Source organism: Durio zibethinus, chromosome 4, assembly GCF_047325235.1.
Source record: "Durio zibethinus cultivar Kanyao isolate XHJ-2024 chromosome 4, ASM4732523v1, whole genome shotgun sequence".
NCBI lineage: Eukaryota > Viridiplantae > Streptophyta > Magnoliopsida > Malvales > Malvaceae > Durio > Durio zibethinus.
The window spans coordinates 9,952,397-9,973,580 of NC_143165.1; the positions used below are offsets into that span (position 1 = coordinate 9,952,397).

General features: G+C 29.5%; 2 protein-coding genes across 4 annotated transcripts; one reads left to right on the forward strand and one right to left on the reverse strand.

Moving 5' to 3' along the window:
* The first annotated feature begins 1,396 nt into the window (after positions 1 to 1,396).
* Positions 1,397 to 5,496, forward strand: LOC111288720 (heterogeneous nuclear ribonucleoprotein 1-like). 2 transcript variants are annotated; one of them, XM_022879725.2, is made up of 5 exons: positions 1,397 to 1,765; positions 1,887 to 2,000; positions 2,282 to 2,508; positions 2,870 to 4,061; positions 4,913 to 5,496. In XM_022879725.2, exons 3-5 carry the CDS (start codon positions 2,287 to 2,289, stop codon positions 4,924 to 4,926), a joined length of 1,428 nt encoding a protein of 475 aa, XP_022735460.2. In that variant the 5' UTR covers positions 1,397 to 1,765; positions 1,887 to 2,000; positions 2,282 to 2,286; the 3' UTR covers positions 4,927 to 5,496. The 2 variants fall into 2 exon arrangements, with proteins under 2 accessions (XP_022735460.2, XP_022735459.2); XM_022879724.2 differs by lacking the exons at positions 1,397 to 1,765; positions 1,887 to 2,000 and having other exon boundaries at positions 2,280 to 2,508.
* A 4,690-nt stretch (positions 5,497 to 10,186) lies between these two features.
* On the reverse strand, positions 10,187 to 13,243 carry LOC111288721 (uncharacterized). Of its 2 annotated transcripts, XM_089759457.1 has the most exons (3): positions 12,737 to 13,101; positions 12,468 to 12,551; positions 10,187 to 11,741 (listed from the first exon to the last, which is right to left on the reverse strand). In XM_089759457.1, exon 3 carries the CDS (start codon positions 11,718 to 11,720, stop codon positions 10,431 to 10,433), a length of 1,290 nt encoding a protein of 429 aa, XP_089615583.1. In that variant the 5' UTR covers positions 11,721 to 11,741; positions 12,468 to 12,551; positions 12,737 to 13,101; the 3' UTR covers positions 10,187 to 10,430. The 2 variants fall into 2 exon arrangements, with proteins under 2 accessions (XP_089615583.1, XP_089615582.1); XM_089759456.1 differs by lacking the exon at positions 12,468 to 12,551 and having other exon boundaries at positions 12,737 to 13,243.
* Between the last annotated feature and the right edge of the window lie 7,941 nt (positions 13,244 to 21,184).

Genomic DNA, 21,184 nt, shown 5'->3' on the forward strand with positions numbered 1-21,184 from the left:
CATGGAACCAATTGCATTACAAAGAGATAGGCATTCAAACACAACAGAACGGGATGACACAGGCTGCAGAATGAGTCTCGTGATAATACGAAATTTTGCATTTGGAGTGTTCACATAAATTATGACATGATAATTTTTATATTTTACACTTGTTAAAAATGAAATAGACAAACATGGATACATGAATTGCCAAAGACATCTGACTATAAAGAGAATCAAATGAATCAGAAAAGCTTATACATGGCAATCTAGATAAACTGCTTACTTTTAGCTGTGGTTTACCAAAGACATTTCCTATGCACAGCTCTTCCGGGCTGAAAACTGTTCATCAGGCTGCATTTTCCTATTCTCCCATACCCCATTTCTGTACTCTAATATGAAAAACAACAAAGGCAATCATCATTAATCATAATGGCAGGTGAACATGTTCAAACAATACTTTTTCTGCTGCAACCTGAATTTATAAATTATGAAAGAAAAAGTAAGACTGCTTTATTTGTTATTTATTCAATACTGTGAATTTTCTGTCATTGAGAAGTAGATGGAAAAAAAAAATAGTGGGATTTGGCCATTTGGGATCATCAATCTGTTATAATGGTTCAACTTGGTTTGGAACTGAATGACTATGTCCATAACTCAATTCTAGTGAATGCATCAAATCCAGATGTCCTAAACAAAACAAAACATGGGATTGGACTTGTGTATAATTATGTTCATAACTCAAACCTCAATGTCAATTGAAGAGGTTCAAGATCAGATAACTTTTGGAGACTTCAAACAATCCAGAACAAGACATGATCTTTGTCATGAAATTGTAATAATTTGATAGTGTTGTGTAATCCTTTGTGGTTTTTGTTAGAAAAAAAAAAAGAAGGAAAAGATGAGAAATAAAATAAATATGGGACGAACTTGTAAGTTCTAACTCCACTAATTTTATGTGTGGTCTGAAGCCAGCCAGACTCGATCAGGTTCATTGTAACATGAACTTAGAAAACAACAGCATCCCAAAATTTTGGATCAACTTGTCTATAAATATATCCAATAAAAAAATTAAAATAAAATAATGCAAATCTAAGGTCTAATAAAGTTGTCCAAAAGTCTGTTTCAAGATTAACAATGCAAAAGTTGAAACATGATTTGATTACAACATGCCATCCAACCCAGGAATAGATGTCATTTGCTTAATATATCATATAATTTTAAATATAATATAATAATATAAAATATTAAAAGTAATCGATTTAAAATTTTAATTAAAATTATATATAAATTTAAAATAATAAAAAATTATATTTAATTTATTAACATGAATTATGATAATTAATTTTCGTATTTTATAAATATTTAATACAAACTAGATCTCACAAATAAAATCAAAACAAGATTTTTACTATTAATTTTCTGTCAGAGAAAAAAAAAAGGATAATCACCATCTCCTGGCATAAGTCTTCAGGCAACTCCAAATATTCTTACACTAGAGAAATGCCAATCTCAGTCTCTCTGTCCAAATATATTCTCTCACTTCTCTCCCCACCTCTCTCCTCAAATTCCATTTCTTTTGATTTAATTAAGAGGAGTGGAATAACCAAGAAAGAAAAGAAACAGAGGAGGAGAGAGAGGAGAAGAGAGAAAAGTCTTTTTAAAGAGAGATTTAAAAAAAAAAAAGAAGAACAACGAAGCCTCCTCTTCTGTTTCCATTGTCATCATTTCTCATCTCAAATCTTAATCCCCTTAGCATTTTCTTTTCTGGGTCATTTCCAAGATGGTAAAGTTTCTCCCTTTTTCGTATTCTATCTGTTTCTCTATGTATCTTGATCTTTCCCAGACTTTTCCTTTGACTTGATCCTCATAATTTGGTATCAATTTTAAATTTTTTTGATTGTCAGGAATCTTGGGTTGTTTCCTGATTGGTGCATGAAGCTTTCATATGATCCTAGATTGGATTTGACAACTACCCACCTTGTCTTTGATCAGATTCTGTCTGTAATTCATAACAAAGGGTATGTTGTTTCTTTTAATTTTCCTGTTTGATTGCTGTTATTGTTCACATTTTGATCTGTTTTATTTTTTTCTACGTAAGGATGGATCCTTTTTAGCTGCTGATGATAATTGTATAATTCAGGATTGGTTTTTTAAGTTGTGAAGGAGTTGCATTCATTCAATTGGTGTTAGAATTCTGATTGAATTTGAAACTTTAATCTTTGAATCCAATTGTGGTACTTGGTTTTGAGAAAAGTTCAGATTTTTCATTGAAATTGGTGGTTGATGATGGTGATTGCAGATAAGATGGAATCAGATCTTGGTAAACTCTTCATTGGTGGGATATCTTGGGGCACTGATGAGGAACGTCTCAAGGAGTATTTCAGGAAATATGGAGAAGTGGTGGAGGCAATGATCATGAGAGATCGTGTCACAGGTCGTGCCCGTGGCTTTGGTTTTGTTGTCTTTGCTGATCCTGCAGTTGCTGAGAGGGTAATTGTGGATAAGCATATGATTGATGGTCGCACGGTGAGAGCCTTGATTATGATTATCCTTTATACATTACAGGTTTAATTGGGACTCTATATATATTTCTTTTGGTCTAAAATACTACTAGAAAATGCCTATAGAGGAGGAATGCTGTTTGTCCTCAACAAATTAGAGATTTGTGATAATCACAGTTAGATAAAGTTTGCCAAATTTTCCCCTTTCTGTGGACACCAAGTAATGAATTTAAACTATTTTGTGACATTGACTTGATATGATTTTGTTTCTGGCCAAAAAAACAGAAATATGATCTTGTTTGAGTGAATTTCTATCCAATTGCTACTTTGGGACAGAAACTGTGACTCAATTGTTTGATTAAACTTGCTGTCTGCTCAATTTTCAGGTTGAGGCAAAGAAGGCTGTTCCTAGGGACAATCAACACATTCTAAACAGGAACATGAGTGGCATCACTGGATCTCCCAGTCCTGGACGCACAAAAAAGATTTTTGTTGGAGGTTTAGCATCTACGGTCACTGAGGGTGACTTTAAAATCTACTTTGATCAGTTTGGTACAATTACTGATGTTGTGGTGATGTATGATCAGAACACGCAGAGGCCGAGAGGGTTTGGCTTCATCACTTATGATTCAGAGGAAGCGGTAGACAGAGTCCTGTATAAAAGATTTCATGAACTCAACGGGAAATTGGTTGAGGTCAAGAGGGCAGTTCCTAAAGAACTCTCTCCAGGCCCCAGCTGCAGCCCTGTGCTTGGATATAATTATGGTTTGAGTAGGGCTGCCAACTTCCTCAATAGTTATGCTCAGGGATATAATCTAAGCCCACTTGGAGGCTTCGGAGTCAGGATGGATGGTAGATTTAATCCTCTTGCTAGCGGTCGAAGTGGGTTTCCTCGATTTAGTACCAGTGGCTATGGAATAGGTATGAATATGGAACCAGGAATGAGCCCAAGCTATGGTGGGAGTTCCAATTTTGGCAACAATCTTGGATACGGGCAGATAATTAGCCCCTATTATAGTGGGAATTCAAACAGGTATAACACTCCTATTGGCTATGATGTTGGAAGTGGAAGAAATGATTCTATTTTGAGCTCTGTTACTCAGAATGTCTGGGGAAATGCAGGCCTTAACAATGTCACAAATGCTTCCAGCCCTGGTGGTTACTTGGGGACTGGAAGTGGGAGTTTTGGTTCTTTAGGAAGTGGGGCTAATTGGAGCCCTTCTCCTCCTGCACAAAGTGGAGGGAATGGTTCTGGCTATACTGGTGTGAGGGCTGGTTATGGAAGTACTAATGACAACTATGGTTTGGGAGGGGGAAGATATGGAAGAAACAGTAGCACTGTTGCAGCTCCAACATCATCATTTCCTGGGTCAACTGAAAATTTTGAGGGGTCCTATGGGGACCTTTATCGCAGTGGCTCAGTTTATGGTGACTCAACTTGGCGGTCTGCAGCTCCTGACTTAGATGATTCTAGCTCGTTCAGTTATGGGCTTGGCAATATATCCTCAGGTGTTACTGCAAGAACCTCTGAGGATTATGTTGGAAGTTACAGTATCACAAGTAGACAGTCGAACAGAGGTAATATTCTCTTTAGTTTCATGAAGTGGACCTTTAGAATAGCCTCTGACTTTAGGTTAGTTCTACTCAAGATTCACCGGGATAGAATTAACTACTTCCAACTTAAAGGTTTCAGCTGAACTTTCTTGACTCTAGATGAAAATTTCCCTGTGCTGGAAGTTAATTGCAGTCATAGTTTCTCGATGTTTGAACCCATAGCTTTGGTGTCTATGATGTTAGGTACTATAACATAAACTAGTTTCTTGGCATCTGGTTAGCGGAGGGAGTCAAAAAGAACAAAGATAAGGTCATTAGTTTAAGGGGGAACTGATTTGTTTGAAGTTCATGGAGTTTGAATTTAAGATGGAGATCATACTTGTTTTGCCATTTAACAGTTGTTGTGGAATACACTCTGAAGATTATCTTTAGTCATGTGTCATGTCTGAATCACCTCCTGCAAGGGCAGCCTACTGTTTACTTTTCTTGTGGCACCCTGATAGAATCCATAAGTGTCATTTTTTTCATCCAACCTCCTTGCATTTATGCTTGCTTTTTAAACAGTTTGCATCAATGAATATTTGTCAGAACTTTTTCTTGGGGCCTGTATGAATTTGATATTGTTTTAAATAAATCAGAAGAAATAATCAAATTTAATTAGTATCATTCCTACACTCTATCATGGAGACTGGAATTTCAATAATCTAAATATTATTAATTTCGTAGGACTGAATCACCGAAAGACAATTTTTTTTACGTTCAGATACTTGAGCTTGATTCTAAACATTTTATTTATGCTGATATGTTGAAGCTTGAGAGGTGAATGCCAGCTTGCTGCATTTATTAATTCATCTATTTGTTTGTTTCTTATTCAGGAATTGCTGCCTAGGTGATCTGTTATTCAGATATCAGAAGTTATAATATAGGGTGAATGAATTTGCGCAAGCAGGTGAAGGATTTGTGAATTTGATACAACTGCCTCATTACCATGTCAGCTTACAAGGAAATTGACCATATAGCACTAACGCGGGTTATTGATTTGAAATATACATATTCAGAGTGAGCAAGGGATTTTATATAAAGTTTGAGATTTGATTTTTTTTTCTATTTTATTTTAATAGTGAAAATTTAGGTTCCTTTCTTGGCATTTGAGTGAGGTGTAAAATCAGATCATGGGATATATACACCAGAAGGTGGGTTCCAATTAATGCACCATGCATCTCCAGCAAGGCATGCCAGTAGTGGTACATCAAACAATAGGGTATTAATCGTTTTTCCTTTTTCCTTCTAAATTTTTTCAGCTGCTGTAATGCCTGGCATATTTGCAGGTTCTTGTCCCTATATTTTCTTCATATTATCTGGGTTTTTCTCTCAGATTACAAGGAGTTTCTGTTCAATTTACTAATGTGAAACATTAGAGGGATATCCATATAAAATTCCGATCAAATAAGTTACAAAATATTTTGATTTATTTTTTATTAGACACTACATCAAAGAGATTTGACCCTTAGACGGATATTAAGTGATTGCATGAACTAATTGGGTTAAACCTTGGGATCACGTCAAACATCTTTACTCATGGTATATTTGATAACTGTTTGCTTTTTTCTGCTAAGCTCTTCGTCAGTTGCTTTCGACATCTCTTTTTCTTACATTGTCATATAAAAAACTTGAGAGTCATTTGCATCCTATTAGGTTATTAGAGACTTGATTCCTATGGCTGTGATATACGGATATGATCGAAGTTTGGACTTTTTTATTTGTCTGCAATGCTATAATTCTGCATTAACTGCCATTCTAGTTGTATTTTTCAGAGGTTTCCATCTGCTGATAAACATTCAGTTATTTGTTATCAATGGCCATCCTGTGGCCATACCAAGCTCTTATCCATATTACCATATAGATAAATATATATATATATATATATATATATATATATATATCTTGCCTGGGTTTTCAAGTCACTTTCATTTGAATTTTACTTTGTCAGTGGCATCCAAAAATAGATACTACCATGTTTGTGGTCCTATCTCTACCATTATGTGAAGTTTTATGGCATTGGTGCTCTGATAGTGAACCTCGGACTTGCTGGTTAGCTTTTTGTCATGTGGATTTTAGGAGGCTGCCTGCCACTGCCCAAATCTCTTTTGGGGTTTCCATTTTCCACTTAAAAGTTGCCAAAATCATGATATCAGCTTGCAAAATTTATCTGTGAGCAAGGCGCCATCTAGGATGTAATCAATCAAATTTGAGTCAATATAGCATTAAGCTCAAGTTTGAATTTGAGTTCGACTTCAAATTTGAATATCAAAACTTGATTTGAGCTTCATCGAATTTTATATTTTTAAGTCGAGATCGATTCGAGATAAAAATTGAGTTAATCAAGTTCGTTCGATTAATTTAGATTAATATGTAAAAATAAGTTTAATTATTTGTGTTCAAACTCGAGTTCAAGTTTAAAATATTTTATTAATTAAAATAATTAAAATATATTAAAATATAAAAATTTAATTAAATTTGTAAATTATTCAAGTCAAGTATAAAAATATTTAAATTTAATTTAATAAATAAACGTGTTATTCAAGTTTGAGTTCGATATGATAATAATCAAATCGAATTTAAATAATTTACAAATATTAATATATTATTTATATTTTTAATTTGGGTAAAGTGTTCGGAGCTCATAGTAGAGAAACTTTCATGGTGAAAAAGAGCAAAATTTTTACCCCATTGTGTTCTTTTCTTGCTCCGTCAAACTTTGTTTTCTTTTCGTAACTGTTTGTGAAAAAAAATTCAGAAAGGGGATAATTATGGGGATAATTATGATCCTATTATATATGCTAAATGATATGAATGATATTTGAAATACAGTGAAATATTTAATATTATATCTAAATTTTAAAAAAATTATAATATATTATCTAAATTATGAATCTATTAATTAATATGATATTTAAAAAATTATTTTATCATTATATGTTATCATTTAAAATTAATCATGTTAAAAGTAAGTATTATATCAATTAATAGATTCATAATTTAAGTATTATATTATATATTTTTAAAATTTAAATATTGTATTAAGTATATTTGGATTAATGTTATGAATTATTTTTAAATTATAATAAAATATTTAATTTGATATTCGAATTATGAATTTGTTAATTAATTTAATATTTATTTTTAACGTGATTAACTTTAAATGATGACATATGATATATAAATAATATTTCAAACATCATTTTAATTAACAAATTTATAATTCAAATATCATTAAAAAATTTTTAAATCTAAATATCACATTAGATTTTTTTAATAATTCAAGGATAATTTTTAATATTTTCTCAATATATTATTACATTTTAGAGATATCTTTTGTAATATTAACCATGTTATGCTTGTAAAATCTGGTGGTAATAAGATGTGTGTTTCAATTATTCAAATTTATCATATAAGAAAATCTTGAGGAATATTAATAGCCAGTGTCATAATTGTTCTATCTTGGAAATGAAATCGTGACATTTACTGGGGTCCGAACTAAGCAGAAATTTTCTACGGCCCTGATTGCACCGTAAATTCACATCACTCGAGCCATGTAATATTTCTTATAATTTTTATCAAAAAATATTAAATTTGATAATTTTAAATATGATATAATAAAATAATATAAAAATAATTATATTTAAAACTTTAATAGAAATTATAAAATTAATAAAATCAATATTTTATATTTTATATTTTTATATTTATATAAATTGTAATATATATTCTGAAATAAAAAAACTCTTTTACCCTAAATTTTTAAATAAAAATTCTAAAAATTATCCAACCATGTTTTTACTGAATTAAAAGTCAAACTTCAATACGATTGTTGGTGTCCTGTTGGAACAATGAGATCCCATAAAAAGAGGCTAATTTGTCCAACACTCAAGTGCCTAGTTCTTCTTACTTTATAGGATGCTTCGTTGTCTTCCTTCAATGAATGACAAAGTTAGAAGTACGCTTATGATTGTAATTATAATACGACAATATGATATAAAAATAATATATAAATTTAATTTAATTATATTTTATATTTTAATTATGTTAACATGATTAAAATATGGCATTGGACAAGGGAGGACCCTGGTAAATCCAGTTGAACAAGCTGTTAGAACAATTGGGATGAAGATAAAGACTTTCAAAGATGAAGATACAAAGATGTCAGTATGGAATCTTGCCGGTCAGCATGAGTTCTATTCTCTTCATCATCTCATGTTTCCGGGCCATGGGAGTGCCTCATTTTTCCTGATCATATCCAGTTTAGCGAAGCAACAGAGAACCAAAGACTCCAATGGAGATTGAAGGGGACTTTCAATATTGGCTTGGGTTTATTCTGTCCAACTCGAAAAGGGCAGTCCAGCAATGCATGCTACCCAATGTAGCAATAGTCCTCACACTATGACAAAGTCAATCAAACATCTCGGAACTTGCAGGCCACACTGAATTCAATACAAAAACTGAGAGACAAATTTAATGGCTACATTGATTTCTATCCATTTGTGTTTACTGTTGATACATGATCATCTGCATCAGTCACTAAACTCACCCATCACATCCGAAAAACAAGCAAGACTGTTCTCCAGAGAGTTCCTCAGGTTTATCAGCTTTGCAATGATCTTATATAAATTTTATCTGATTGGAGATCAGAGAACTATAACAAGCCAGTTATGAAGTGGAAAGAGTTTTGCTGATCTATGCCAAGTTAAAGTCCCACCTCGGAGGATTCGATCTCGACATGATAATAAGGCGAAAATCGAAATGAGGAAGGCTGTTGCTACTTGTCTTCATCATATAGGGGACTTAATATATTTTGATGTACTAGGCTTTATAATTTTGGATTGTGAGTGGTTTTGTGGTGAAGTGCTAAGTCAACTGATAAAGTAAAGAGGTTAGAAGGCAAAGCTCAGCAGATAATGGATTCATCAGCAGGAGAGAACCGGAGAAGATTCTAAGAGGAAATTTTCAAAGCCAAATTCCTGGAATTGGTTCAAAGGTGTTTGAGAACTTAGAGGCCGATGACCTTGTAAATCTGATCTAAATTCTCCGCTGTTGATTCCCTCTATTCTTGAAGAAGGCAGAGAGAAACCACAGAAATGGCAATTAAGTGGGGCTGCTTGCCTTTATACAGGACGACATCTTCAGTGTGATGATTCAAGCCATATGTTATTTACACCAGGCTTCTTTCCATGTTTACAGGCAAGAGCTTTACCTTATTTCGCTGGTCTGCCTTTTCTTTCATTGCTCTTTCACATGTTAAGCATTTCGTTTAGATGCCATTAAATCTAATAGCCATATCATCCAGAATTGAAGAATTGAAGCAAGACTGTAGAAACAGGCCTTATATCATAAGTAGGGATGTAAATGAACCGAATATGAACTAATTTTGCTATGATCATGATTTGTTCATTTAATTAATGAACCCTGAAAGGTTGTTTGTTATCATTTATTAAGTTTAATAAACAAATATAAATAATAAAAAATTCGGCTTGTTCACACACTTTCATGTTATAAATGAATTGAATATTAACAAATTTTATTATGTTCGTAATATGTTTGTTTAATTAATAAATTTTGAAATATTATTTATGATCATTTATTAAGCTTAATAAACAAACATAATCGAATAAAAACTGAGCTGATGTCTTTCTACGAAGTGTGAATACGTTTCATCATTCTCTTTGCATTAATATATCAATGATGGCGTAAATAAAAGAATTGACATATGTACACCATGAGAACATTTGATTAAGCAAGTTTTTTGATAGATCATGGCTGAGGGAGAAGTGTACCAGAATTCATTCATTTTCGATTCTTACACTCCTATACATAAATGTACGGTAAAAAATTATAACTGTAAAGATATACTGGTCAAAAACTATAACTGTAATGTAAAGTTATACCAGCCAATCACATTTTATGATTGTGATGTAAATCGAATATGAATACGTGTCCACTGATGTCTTGAATCAAATCACGCAGAACAGGCAAAAGCAAAATTTTGGATGCTTTGCCCTTGCTTTTTGCCTCAAATCACCATGTGAAAGTGGGACCAATTTTCACATGATATGATTACATACATAATTAGACTGTGGTTATATTGAATAAAATTTGCAGAAGGAAGACGTGTTATAAAAGGAGAGTTCATACATACTAACAGCAGCTGCAATGGAACAAAGGTAGTAACAGTACAAGTCATGATTTCCCCTTCATCTAAAGCTTGTCGACCTAGAAAGGAAAACACCACATTACATGATACATTATTACATATTCACTACTAGTTTTAGTTTCCAGTCTCCGCCCTAAAATCTAAAGTGACCTGTGCGTCTTCCTTTGAACAGAGGGAACAGAAGCTTAGAAAAAAGCCCTACTTCCATAGAACACCCGAGAGCTGTTGCCAGTGTTTTTCGATGCCTGTAATTTCTGATCAGTGGTGCTTGACTTCTCTGATTTGGTTGGTTCATTGTCGATATCCAGAGGCAGTTTCATCTTAGCCAATGACTCAGTAAATTGCTGCATGCTTTTCATGTACATGTCCACTATATCCTGCTGCATTACCTTCTGCTCAGGCTCAATATTGACAGAAACAACAGGTTTTGCAATGGAATCGCGAGCCCCAGAGGAACCACTGTCAGCATCTCCAGCATCCACAGGTTTCTCTTTTGGGGCTGAAATGTGTTCATGAGAAGAAGTTTTTGAAGCAGCTGGACCATCAGAGGACTCGGAGCTTGCAGCAGCTGATGGAGATGAAGCCCCATTAGTTGACACACTGCTTGGAGGAGAATCAAGCTTGGAGACTTGGATGGAATTGGCTGTAGCAGTTGAGAAGCTTTCCACTACAAGGACAGCCATGTCTGAACTAAGTTGATTCTCAGCATCAGATGTGGCCAAACTTTCAGAACTTTCAGAGTCCAAATTAGAACACGGGATCCCAAAATACTCAGACACCATCATCTGGTTCTCGTTCACAATTTTTGGATCCGGAAACTCAATCTTTTCCAACTCACACTCTCTTGTTTCTGAATCCTTCACAGTTTCATCAGCAACCAAATCTGCAGGCATTCCAGGAATCGCCACTACCTCGGGGGATGATCCAGCATATGCAAGAGACAACTGGACAAAACCAGCAGGTGAATGGAACAGGTCAGTTGAAGAAAGAGAGAATTCTTTCTCTAATTTCCCATTCTTGAGTATTACTTCAGACAGCGGCACCAACGCAAACCCAAGCAACTGGTCTTCAAGATAATTCTTCACTCTACTCATCATGAATATCTCAATTTTGAGTGAGGAATCAACAGTTCGAACATTGAGACGAAGATTTTCATTGAACACTGGATTCCTCCCACCACCATTGATGATCTTGGTGGAAACTGTGGTTTCAGGATCACTGGTGAGGCAAAGCTTAGCATATACGTCCTGCTTGTGGTAAATGCAGATGTTATGGATGTCTCTTGCCTGATGGACATAAACCTCAAGAACACCATTGAAGTTCTCTTGATTGGACACAACAGCTTCCTTTCTGTTAACTTCAGACCCATTTGATAAGCCACCAAAGTTCATACTGAAAAAATCTGATTTCTGCTTCTCAGGCTCAGCTACAACAGAGTTCTGCAGTGGTGAGACAACTGAGTGTGGGGAATCCATGACAACACCAAGAAAATGAACCTGGCAAAGCAAAAGATAATACCTTCTTGAACTATCAAGTCACCCCAAAAATCAAAAGTTACAATATGAAAGCTTGGAAATTTAGCCAAATAGAACTCAAGGCTGACATTAAGAAACAATTCCCAAATCAAAACCCTGGTACATGAAAAACTGAAATTGAAGCCAAATTCTTAACCTCTATGTTACCAAGAACCTAAGCCACAAACCCAAACCCTTGAATGAGCTGAAACAAGTATGATTTCCAAATTTTATTGAACAAAGAACCCTAAGACAGGCTACAATTAAGCAATTTCAAACCACCCCAACCTCGAAAATTTGAAGCAAAGACAAAAGCTGAAAGATAAACCGCTAACCAAAACCTTTCTAGACCTCTTTTAACACCAAAATTCTTATATATTAAAACCAAGAAACCAGTAAGGCAACAATCCCAAAAGCTTAACACTTTCACTGAACAGCTTCAAAGCATAACCCCAAATCAGAATAGCCAACAAAACCTATTCAAACCACCTCCAACCCACAAAAGATGAAGCAAAGGCAGAAGCTGAAGATAAACCCCCAATCCAAAACCTTTCTAGACCTCTTTTACCTCCAAAATTCTTATCTATTAAAACCAAGAAACCAGTAAAGACAACAACCCCAAAAGCTGAACCCTTTCACTGAAGAGCTTCAAAAGCATAAATAGCCAACAAAACCAATAATCCAACACTCAGCTTGAACTGAAAGTACCTGAGAATTCCCTTAATACCCAGAAACCAACAATCCCTCAAGAGTTGAACATATAAAGTGAGCTAGTTTCATAACCCCTGAGACCTATCACAAGTAAAGACCAGATTCCAATAAAGTAACCAACTTTTCTTCAAAAAACCGGAATTCAAGGAAGAGGAAAAACAGGAAAAAAGCAAAAGAACAAAATCCCAATGAAAATTCCCAACTTTGCTCTTAACGTAAAAAATTCAAAGCAATAAAAACAAGAAGAAACTATGAATTATGTTCACCTTGGGCACTGGCTTGATGACAAAAAGTCAAAATGGAAACTGATATTTTTGTTGGAATCTGTGGTTCTAATGGACGATCTGGACAAAACGAGTTCCAAAATCGAGGTGCTTTGTTGGTGTTTAGTTGAGAACTGAGCTTTTTTGTTTTTGTGTTTTCTTTTCTGGGGATTTTTTAACAAGTGAACTGGTTGTACACGGAACAAAGACTGTGTTACAATAAAAAAGACAATGAAAAAAAAAAAAAAAAAACCAGAGAAAAATCTCGCAACAATAAAAAAATGAAAACTAGTTGGAGAGAGAGTGTAGGGGATGTTGGGTTGGTATGCAATGGATTTTTTTTTTCCTTATCTATCTTTAATTATCACAAAGACATAGGAAAATTTTATAATCGAACTATATACTGCTTTTTTTATAAATTAAAAAATAAAAGAAAAATTTGTAAGTGGCGTATAGTAGTTTTCCTTTGATTATAAACTAAAATTTGTTGTTAAAATCCATCATATCAATAATAATATCAATATTTTAATGTCATTATAAATTCCAATTACAAATTCGAAACAATTCAATATGATTTTTTTTTAATTTATGCTTCTTTTTTTTTTTTACTTAAGAAATAAGGATTCAAATAGACTCTAAAAAAGATCAACAGGTGAGGCTCGAGGAGAATGGCAATGGCAGGCCAATGAGAAAGAAAATATAATATAATTTAAAATTATAATAATTATTATATATATTTTATATTTTTATGCTACTACAAATTATATAATATAATTTTTATATAAAAATTAAAATAAATATATAAATTTTAATATTTTATATTACATACCAAGTATTTAATTTGAAAAGACATCAGTCATGTTAATGTAGTGTTACGGTTCCAACCGGGCAGCTTCTCAGGTTCTATCTTTGCCTGCCCTGTTTCTGTGGGAATCTTGCGCTTTTTTTTTTTCGTCTTTTTATTAACGGTTCAAACTTTGTTTTATGAAAACTTGGAATTCTTCAACGACCCTCTTTTGACTCCGATGTGTCAAGATTTTGATAATTTAAAATGATATTTAAAATTAATACAAAAATAATATAATTTAAAATTTTAATAAAATTATATATAAATGTAATAAAATTTTTAAAAATAATTTTAATTTTTATATTAATAAAAATTATAATATATAATATAAATATAAAAATTATCAATATTTTATATAAAATAAATATAAAAATTATCAAAATTAGTTAAAAATAAATCTCTATTGCATTGGAGGTTAATATTGTTATCCTTTGATAGCCACATTATTACATAACATTGTTATCGCATATTCATAACCTCTTGGCAGATAATCATCTCAATAACCAAACACGTTAACATTTATAAAATATATTAAAAAAAAATGTTAAGCATGCAACTATTTTTTTTTCTCTACTTTTTTCTCCTCTATTCTTTTTTTTTTTCCTTTCCCTCGTATACTTGGTCGATTTGAATATTGAAACATATCTCGAAATCTTAATTCTAGCTTTGTTTTTAATTTTTTTTCTTGACAAGTTTGATGAACTTTCTAACTCAACCTCCAATGAATTTGTTTATGCCGAGCACCTATGTGAGGATACTCGTGAAAGAACAGAAAATGAGTAGAGAATAGTCAAATGCAAAGATAAAAAGTATTTTATATATTTATATTTTGATGCGTAAGTTAAAAATTAAAATAAAAAAAAAACAAAATGAAAGAACCTATCATAATATTATCTAGATATTCATATTTATAAATGAGAGATAATTAGTTAATAAAATAATAATAATTTGATCAAACTAATATAACAATCAAGTTAAATTACCACAAATATCTGAAATGTATGACTGATTACCAAGGACTCTTGATAAAGAAAAAATGATTATATTTTTTGGACCACTAAATGCTCGTAACAGATTTTTATTTTTATTAAATCCAAAATTACATAAAAAAATATCTTATTATAGGAAGTGAAATGTCAAATTGATGATAAAAAAGGAACAACAAAATAAATCCAAAAAAATACGATAAAAAAGCCGATGTACGATTCTATTTGTCAAAAGTTGGAGGCTAAATATCATAGCAGCCCTCTGTCACGTTTGATTCTCTGTATAGTTCATTGTATCTTTCACTTCTTTCTTTGTACAAGATAAAGGGCCACTACATCTTGCTTTACTATTAGACTTTGTTTTTTTAATTCTGCAATTTTCGCCACATTTGCAAGCTTGAAAAAAAAATGGAATTGATTAGCTTTTTTCCACTATCATTAGATTTTATTTTTGTTTGTAAATGAATAGAATATTTGATTAAGAGTTTTTTAATAAATTTGATTTTTATTTATTTATATTCATTTATTAAATTTAATAAAATAATTATAAATAATATTTTTAAATTTTATTAATTAAATAAATAAATTATGAATATAAAAAAATTTTTAATTTTTTATTTGCCCTTTTTTCATTTTTGATAATTTATGCTTTGAATTTGACATTTTCCAAAGAAATATTGCTAGCAATTGAAGCAGCACTTAATTCAACTATGCTTGTTTTTTTCTTGATGCATGATCGAAGAAAATTCAACTAATTTTCACATAATATGCACCCCCGATAATCATGCATGATTGTCAGGAAGTAGTATTTTTATTTTTTTTAGGCATTCTTAAATTTAAATAGATTTAGATATAATAATTCATATATTTATATTATATTTTATATAAAAATTATGTATTATAATTTATATTGACATGAAAATATGAAATATAATTTTTTATTTTATTAAATATAAAAATTTTAAATCGTATCATATTCGTATATTTTATTCGTTATTTTCATATTATATCATCATATAATATTTTAAATTATTAAGTCTAAGTAAGCTTAATAATTCGTATACTTAGTTTGTGTCAGTTTCATATAAAACACAAAAAATATTATATCAAAATTCATATGATATATCAAACACAAAATATTTTTTTATTTTTATCAAATTTATATATAATTTTATTAAAATTTTAAATTTTATCATTTTTATTTTTTTATATTTTTTTTATATCATATTTAAAATTTTAACAAGTTTAATTTTAAAGAAATTTCTTTTGTTTTCTTAGTAATAGATTTATTCGGATAAAGACAACGAGTCACCTCAAAATTACGAAAATGGCAAAAGCTTGATTGATTGAGAAATATTTTAATTATTAATCTCACTTGAATTTGAAAAGTAGAGAAAAAAAATTAAAACATAAATGCAATTAGTCTTACCATGTTTGGGCATGATCACCCAAAGTTTTTTAATTTATCTTAATAGCCTTGGAATTAATTTGGTATACCTTAGGAGAGTTTTATAAAGTTAATGGATTTAATATACAAAAATAATTAATCTGAATGACATTATCATTACTTGATTATTTTAGTTAAAAACACAGCCATTGACTGCAATATTCAATGCCTTTCTTCATCGGCAATCTAAAACAATAAATTTCAGCCTCACAGATCAGCGATATATGCATAACAGACTTTTTGGTTATTAATTGTTTGGGTAAGAAGTTTTGGGTTTTTTAAATTAAAATTTGTTTAGAAGATAAATTTGATAATTTAAAATATGATACGGTGATACGATAAAAAATATATAAATAAAAAAATAAAAATAATATAATTATAAATTTTAATAAAAATTATGAATTTAATAAAATTTAAAAAATATATTTTATATTTTTATATCGATATAAATTATGATATATAATTTTAATATAAAATACGAATATATAAATTATTAATATTTTACACAACATAAATACATAAATTATTAAATTTGATAAAATAAATCAACTATTAAGTTGATTTAAATCATTCAAATCCGACCTAAGTATGAATTCAAGGTTAAATATAATTAGTTTAAATAATTATCTTTAAAAAATAATAATCAACAAATTTAAAATCTGAATTTACACGTTTATAATATTAATTTTTTATTCTCAAACTATAGTTTTTTTTATAAAAATAATAAAAATCAACTTAAGCATCCAACTAAGAGAGGCTTTATTTGGTGGGAAATAATAGCAAAAGAACAAATCAATCAATGATCTGTGAGATGACAATGATGTGTTAAGTACCTAAAAAAATGAAGGATCTCTTTTAAATATTTTGTTTGTTAAATTAATAAACCTTGGTAAGGATCAAATTGTTTGATTACTAATTTATTTCTTTCTTAAAAGTAAAATAAATTAAAGATTAAAAGTATTTTTTAAAGTATGGAAAATTGCAGATGCTAGATCAATCAAGACCAATCAAAAAGTAAAAGAGTGTCTAAGAATTAAGAGAATTCTTATTTTAGGGAAAAAAATCCCTCACTAAAGGGAAGAAGAGGAAGAAGTCTTGTGCAACAAAAATGGTAGAAATTAAAAGCAATTTTAATATGGTGGGGTCATTTTATCTTTTAAGTCAAATGACTTAAAAGGGATAAACTATTCAATGATCATTAATTAAATTTAATAATTTTAAATATGACATGATGATATATAAATATATAAAAAATAATATTATTTATAATTTTAATAAAAATTTTATATGAATTTAAAAAAGTAAAAAAAAAATGTGTTTAGTTTTTAATTCATCGATATAAATTATAATATAATATTTTTATATTTTATATATATTTGATATAAAATAAATCGATTCAAACATATAAATTTTTAAATCTATCTTTAATTATCCTTTTAAAAAACATCTAATCCAAATATTCAAGGAAGATTTTTGAGGAAGATGACCGACTAAACCCTTTAACCAAAACCCTTTTCCTTTTCATCAAAGGGTGTGACTCTTGGCCAGAAAAAAAGTCTCCCATGGTAGGGATAGAAATGGAGCTTTCTCCTTTCCTCCTTGTTTCCTTTTTCTTTTTCTCTTTTATTCTTTAAGAGTGATAGAGATAGGGAAGACCAATTTGAGTATAATTTCACAAATTTAAATGCATCTTCTTTTCTTTTCTTGTTTTTTTCATTTGTATATATATTCCCTTTAGCATAGCTACAAAACGTTAAATAAAATAAAATCCTTATTAACTTTTAGTGAATTTTTTATAATTGAAATTATCAAAAATTAAACTATGATCATTAAATCTAAAAATTTAGTGACCGTTGGCAATAGATTATAACATTTTAAAAGGCACTAATAACTTATAAATTTCATAATCATAAAAAAGAGAAAGAGAGATTATCTCTATTAATAGAATTCAAAGTAAGCTAGCTTGTAATTTTACCATTAAAGACAATTTTTTGGTTGTTGAGTAATCTTTTTGGTGGGTGAGGTCTTTTGAAATTAAAATGATGAACCACTAACCATATCTATGACCAAGAGGCAAAAACTCAATATTTTGTCTTGTTCTTGATCCTTTTAAAGGTGTTAAAAAAATCAAAAGTGAAAAAAGCTAGTTTTGGTTAGAAAAATTTTTTGTCAAATTTAATTTTAATTTTTTTTTGTTTTCTTAATAATAGATTTATTCGGATAAAGACAACAAGTCACCTCAAAATTATGAAAATGGCAAAAGCTTGATTGATTGAGAAATATTTTAATTATTAATCTCTCTTGAATTTGAAAAGTAGAGAAAAAAAATTAAGGCATAAATGCAATTAGTCTTACTCTGTTTGGGCATGATCAACCAAAGTTTGTTAATTTATTTTAATAGCCTTGGAATTAATGTGGCACTTACTATCCTATTTGGGTTATCTTAGGAGAGTTTTATAAAGTTAGTGCATTTAATTTACAAATAATTAATCTGAATGACATTATAATTACTTGATTATTATGGTTAAAAACACAGCCATAGGCTGCAATATTCAATGCCTTTCTTCATTGGCAATCTAAAGCAATAAATTTCAGCCTCACAAATCTGTAATATATGCATAATAGACTTTTGGGTTATTAATTGATTGGGTAAGAAGTTTTGGGTTTTTTAAATTAAAACATATTTAGAAGGAAGATGTGATAATTTAAAATATGATACGATGATATCATAAAAAATAAAATAAAAGAAATAAAGTTGACACGATTTTAAATTTTAATAAAAATTATATATGTATTTAATAAAATAAAAAAATATTTTATATTATTATATCGATATAAATTATGACACATAATTTTTATATAAAACACGAATACATAATTTATTAATATTTTATATAATACAAATATACGAATTACTATATATGCTAAAATAAGTCAATTATTAGGTTTATTTGGATTATTCAAATCCAACCTAAGTATGAATATGAGATTTAACATAATTAATTTATATAGTTACTTTTAAAAAATGATGATTAATAAATTTAAAATTTGAATCTAAATGTTTACAATATCATTTTTTATTTTTAAACTGTAACTTTCTTTGTATAAAAAAAAAAAATCAACTTGAGCATCCAATAAGAGAAGCTCTGTCTGGTAGGAAAGAATAGCAAAAGAACCAATCAATCAACGTTTTGTGGGATGACAATGATGTGTTAAATACCTAAAAATGAAGGATTTATTTTAAATATTTTATTTTTTAAATTAATAAAATGTTGGTAAACATCAAATTGTTTGAATATTAATTTATTTCCTTCTTAAAAGTAAAATAAATTAAAGATAAAAAGTCTTTTTTTAAGTATGAAAAATTGCAGACCAATCAAAAAGTAAAAGGATGACTAAGAATTAAGAGAATTCTTACTTTATAGAAAAAAATCCCCCACTAAAGGGGAGAAGAGGAAGAAGTCTTGTGCTATAGTATTCAAACTAAAATCACTATTGCAAAACCAAAATGGTAGAAATCAAAGGCAATTTTAATATGGTGGGGCCATTTTTTCTTTTAAATCAAATGACTTATACGCATAAACTATTCAATGAACTTTAATTAAACCTAATAATTTTAATATAAAAATGATATAAAAAATATAAAATAGTTATATAATTTATAATTTTAATAAAAATCAAATATAAATTTAAAAAAATAAAAAAATATTTTATTTTTTGTGTAACGACATAAATTATAATATAATAATTTTCATATTTTACATATATTTGACATAAAATAAATTAACAATAACATATATATTTTCAAACCTATCTTTAATTATCTTTTCTAAGAACATCTAATCCAAATGTCCAAGGTAGACTTTTGAGGAAGATGACCTACTAGACGTTCTAACCAAAACCCTTTCCCTTTTCATCAAAGGGTGACTCTTGGCCAGAAAAAAAAGTCACCCAAGATAGGGATAGGAATGGAGCTTTCTCCATTTTTCCTTGTTTCCTTTTTCTTTTTTTCTTTTATTATTTAAGAGTGATAGAGATGGAGGAGACCAATTTGAGTGTAATTTCATAAATTTAAATGCTTCTTCTTTTTATTTTTTTTTCATTTGCATATATATTTCCTTTAGCATAGCTACAAAACACTAGATAAAATAAAATCCTTATTAATTTTATGATTTTTTTTATTTAAAATTATCAAAATTTAATCTACGATCATTAAGTCTAAAAATCTAATGACTGTTAGCGATGTTTATAATAAATTATAAGATTTAAAAAGGTACCAATTACTTATAAATTTCATAATCATAAAAAAAAAAAAAGGAGAGATTATCTCTATTTATAGGATCCAAAGTAAGCTAGCTTGTAATTTTACCATTGAAGGCAATTTTTTGGTTGTTGAATAACCTTTTTGGTGGGTGAGGTCTTTTGAAATTAAAATGATGAACTATTAACTATTAGTTTGAAAATTGTTACACCCCAACGGCCTTTTAACTACTGTTTAATTGCTCTTTTTTTTTTAAAAAAAAAAAGATGTTGTTTAAGCTTATGTCTTTTGACTTTGTAATATAAAGTTATGTGCACAAGCAATTCCACATTCTCCAACAAAATATAGAAAATTATTAGTAATTATTAAACAAATTTTAGAACATTTTGGTTGCTTTTTCTGTATTAAACATGCCCTTGTCATTGACAATAATCTATGATATATATAGTGAAAATTGTTTAAACTTTTCATTATTGATTCAATCGTATTTAATTTGAAAATTTTGGGTTTCCAGTTTTGTGGCATTTTCATTGATAATTATAAGGAAAATTGCCTTGGAAATGATGAAATTTGCTTTCTTCTGCATTTTGAATGCAAATCTTTGTTCTTATTGCTTTGGAACCTAAAACATATGGAAGCTGAAAATTGAATTAATTAATTTGTACCTTACAACAAGGAAGAAAGAGGAAAAACTATGGGAAAAAACAAAAATAAAGAAACTCGTAATTAATTTGTAAACTACAACAAACTTGAATGTAAAATTTCATTGTTCATATATAAGAGTTAGACTTATAATTTTAAACACAATCGGTGATATAAAAAATATATATAAATAATATAATTTTAACTCAAAATTTAATTTAATTGATTTATATAATTACCTTTAAAATGTGATATTTAATTAATTTAA

Coding starts and splice junctions, on each gene's coding strand:
- LOC111288720 (XM_022879725.2), top strand. CDS start 2,287: ATGGAATCAGATCTTGGTAAACTCTTCATTGGTGGGATATCTTGGGGC. Junction 2,509..2,869: donor ATATGATTGATGGTCGCACG/GTGAGAGCCTTG, acceptor CTCAATTTTCAG/GTTGAGGCAAAGAAGGCTGT.
- LOC111288721 (XM_089759456.1), bottom strand. CDS start 11,720: ATGGATTCCCCACACTCAGTTGTCTCACCACTGCAGAACTCTGTTGTA.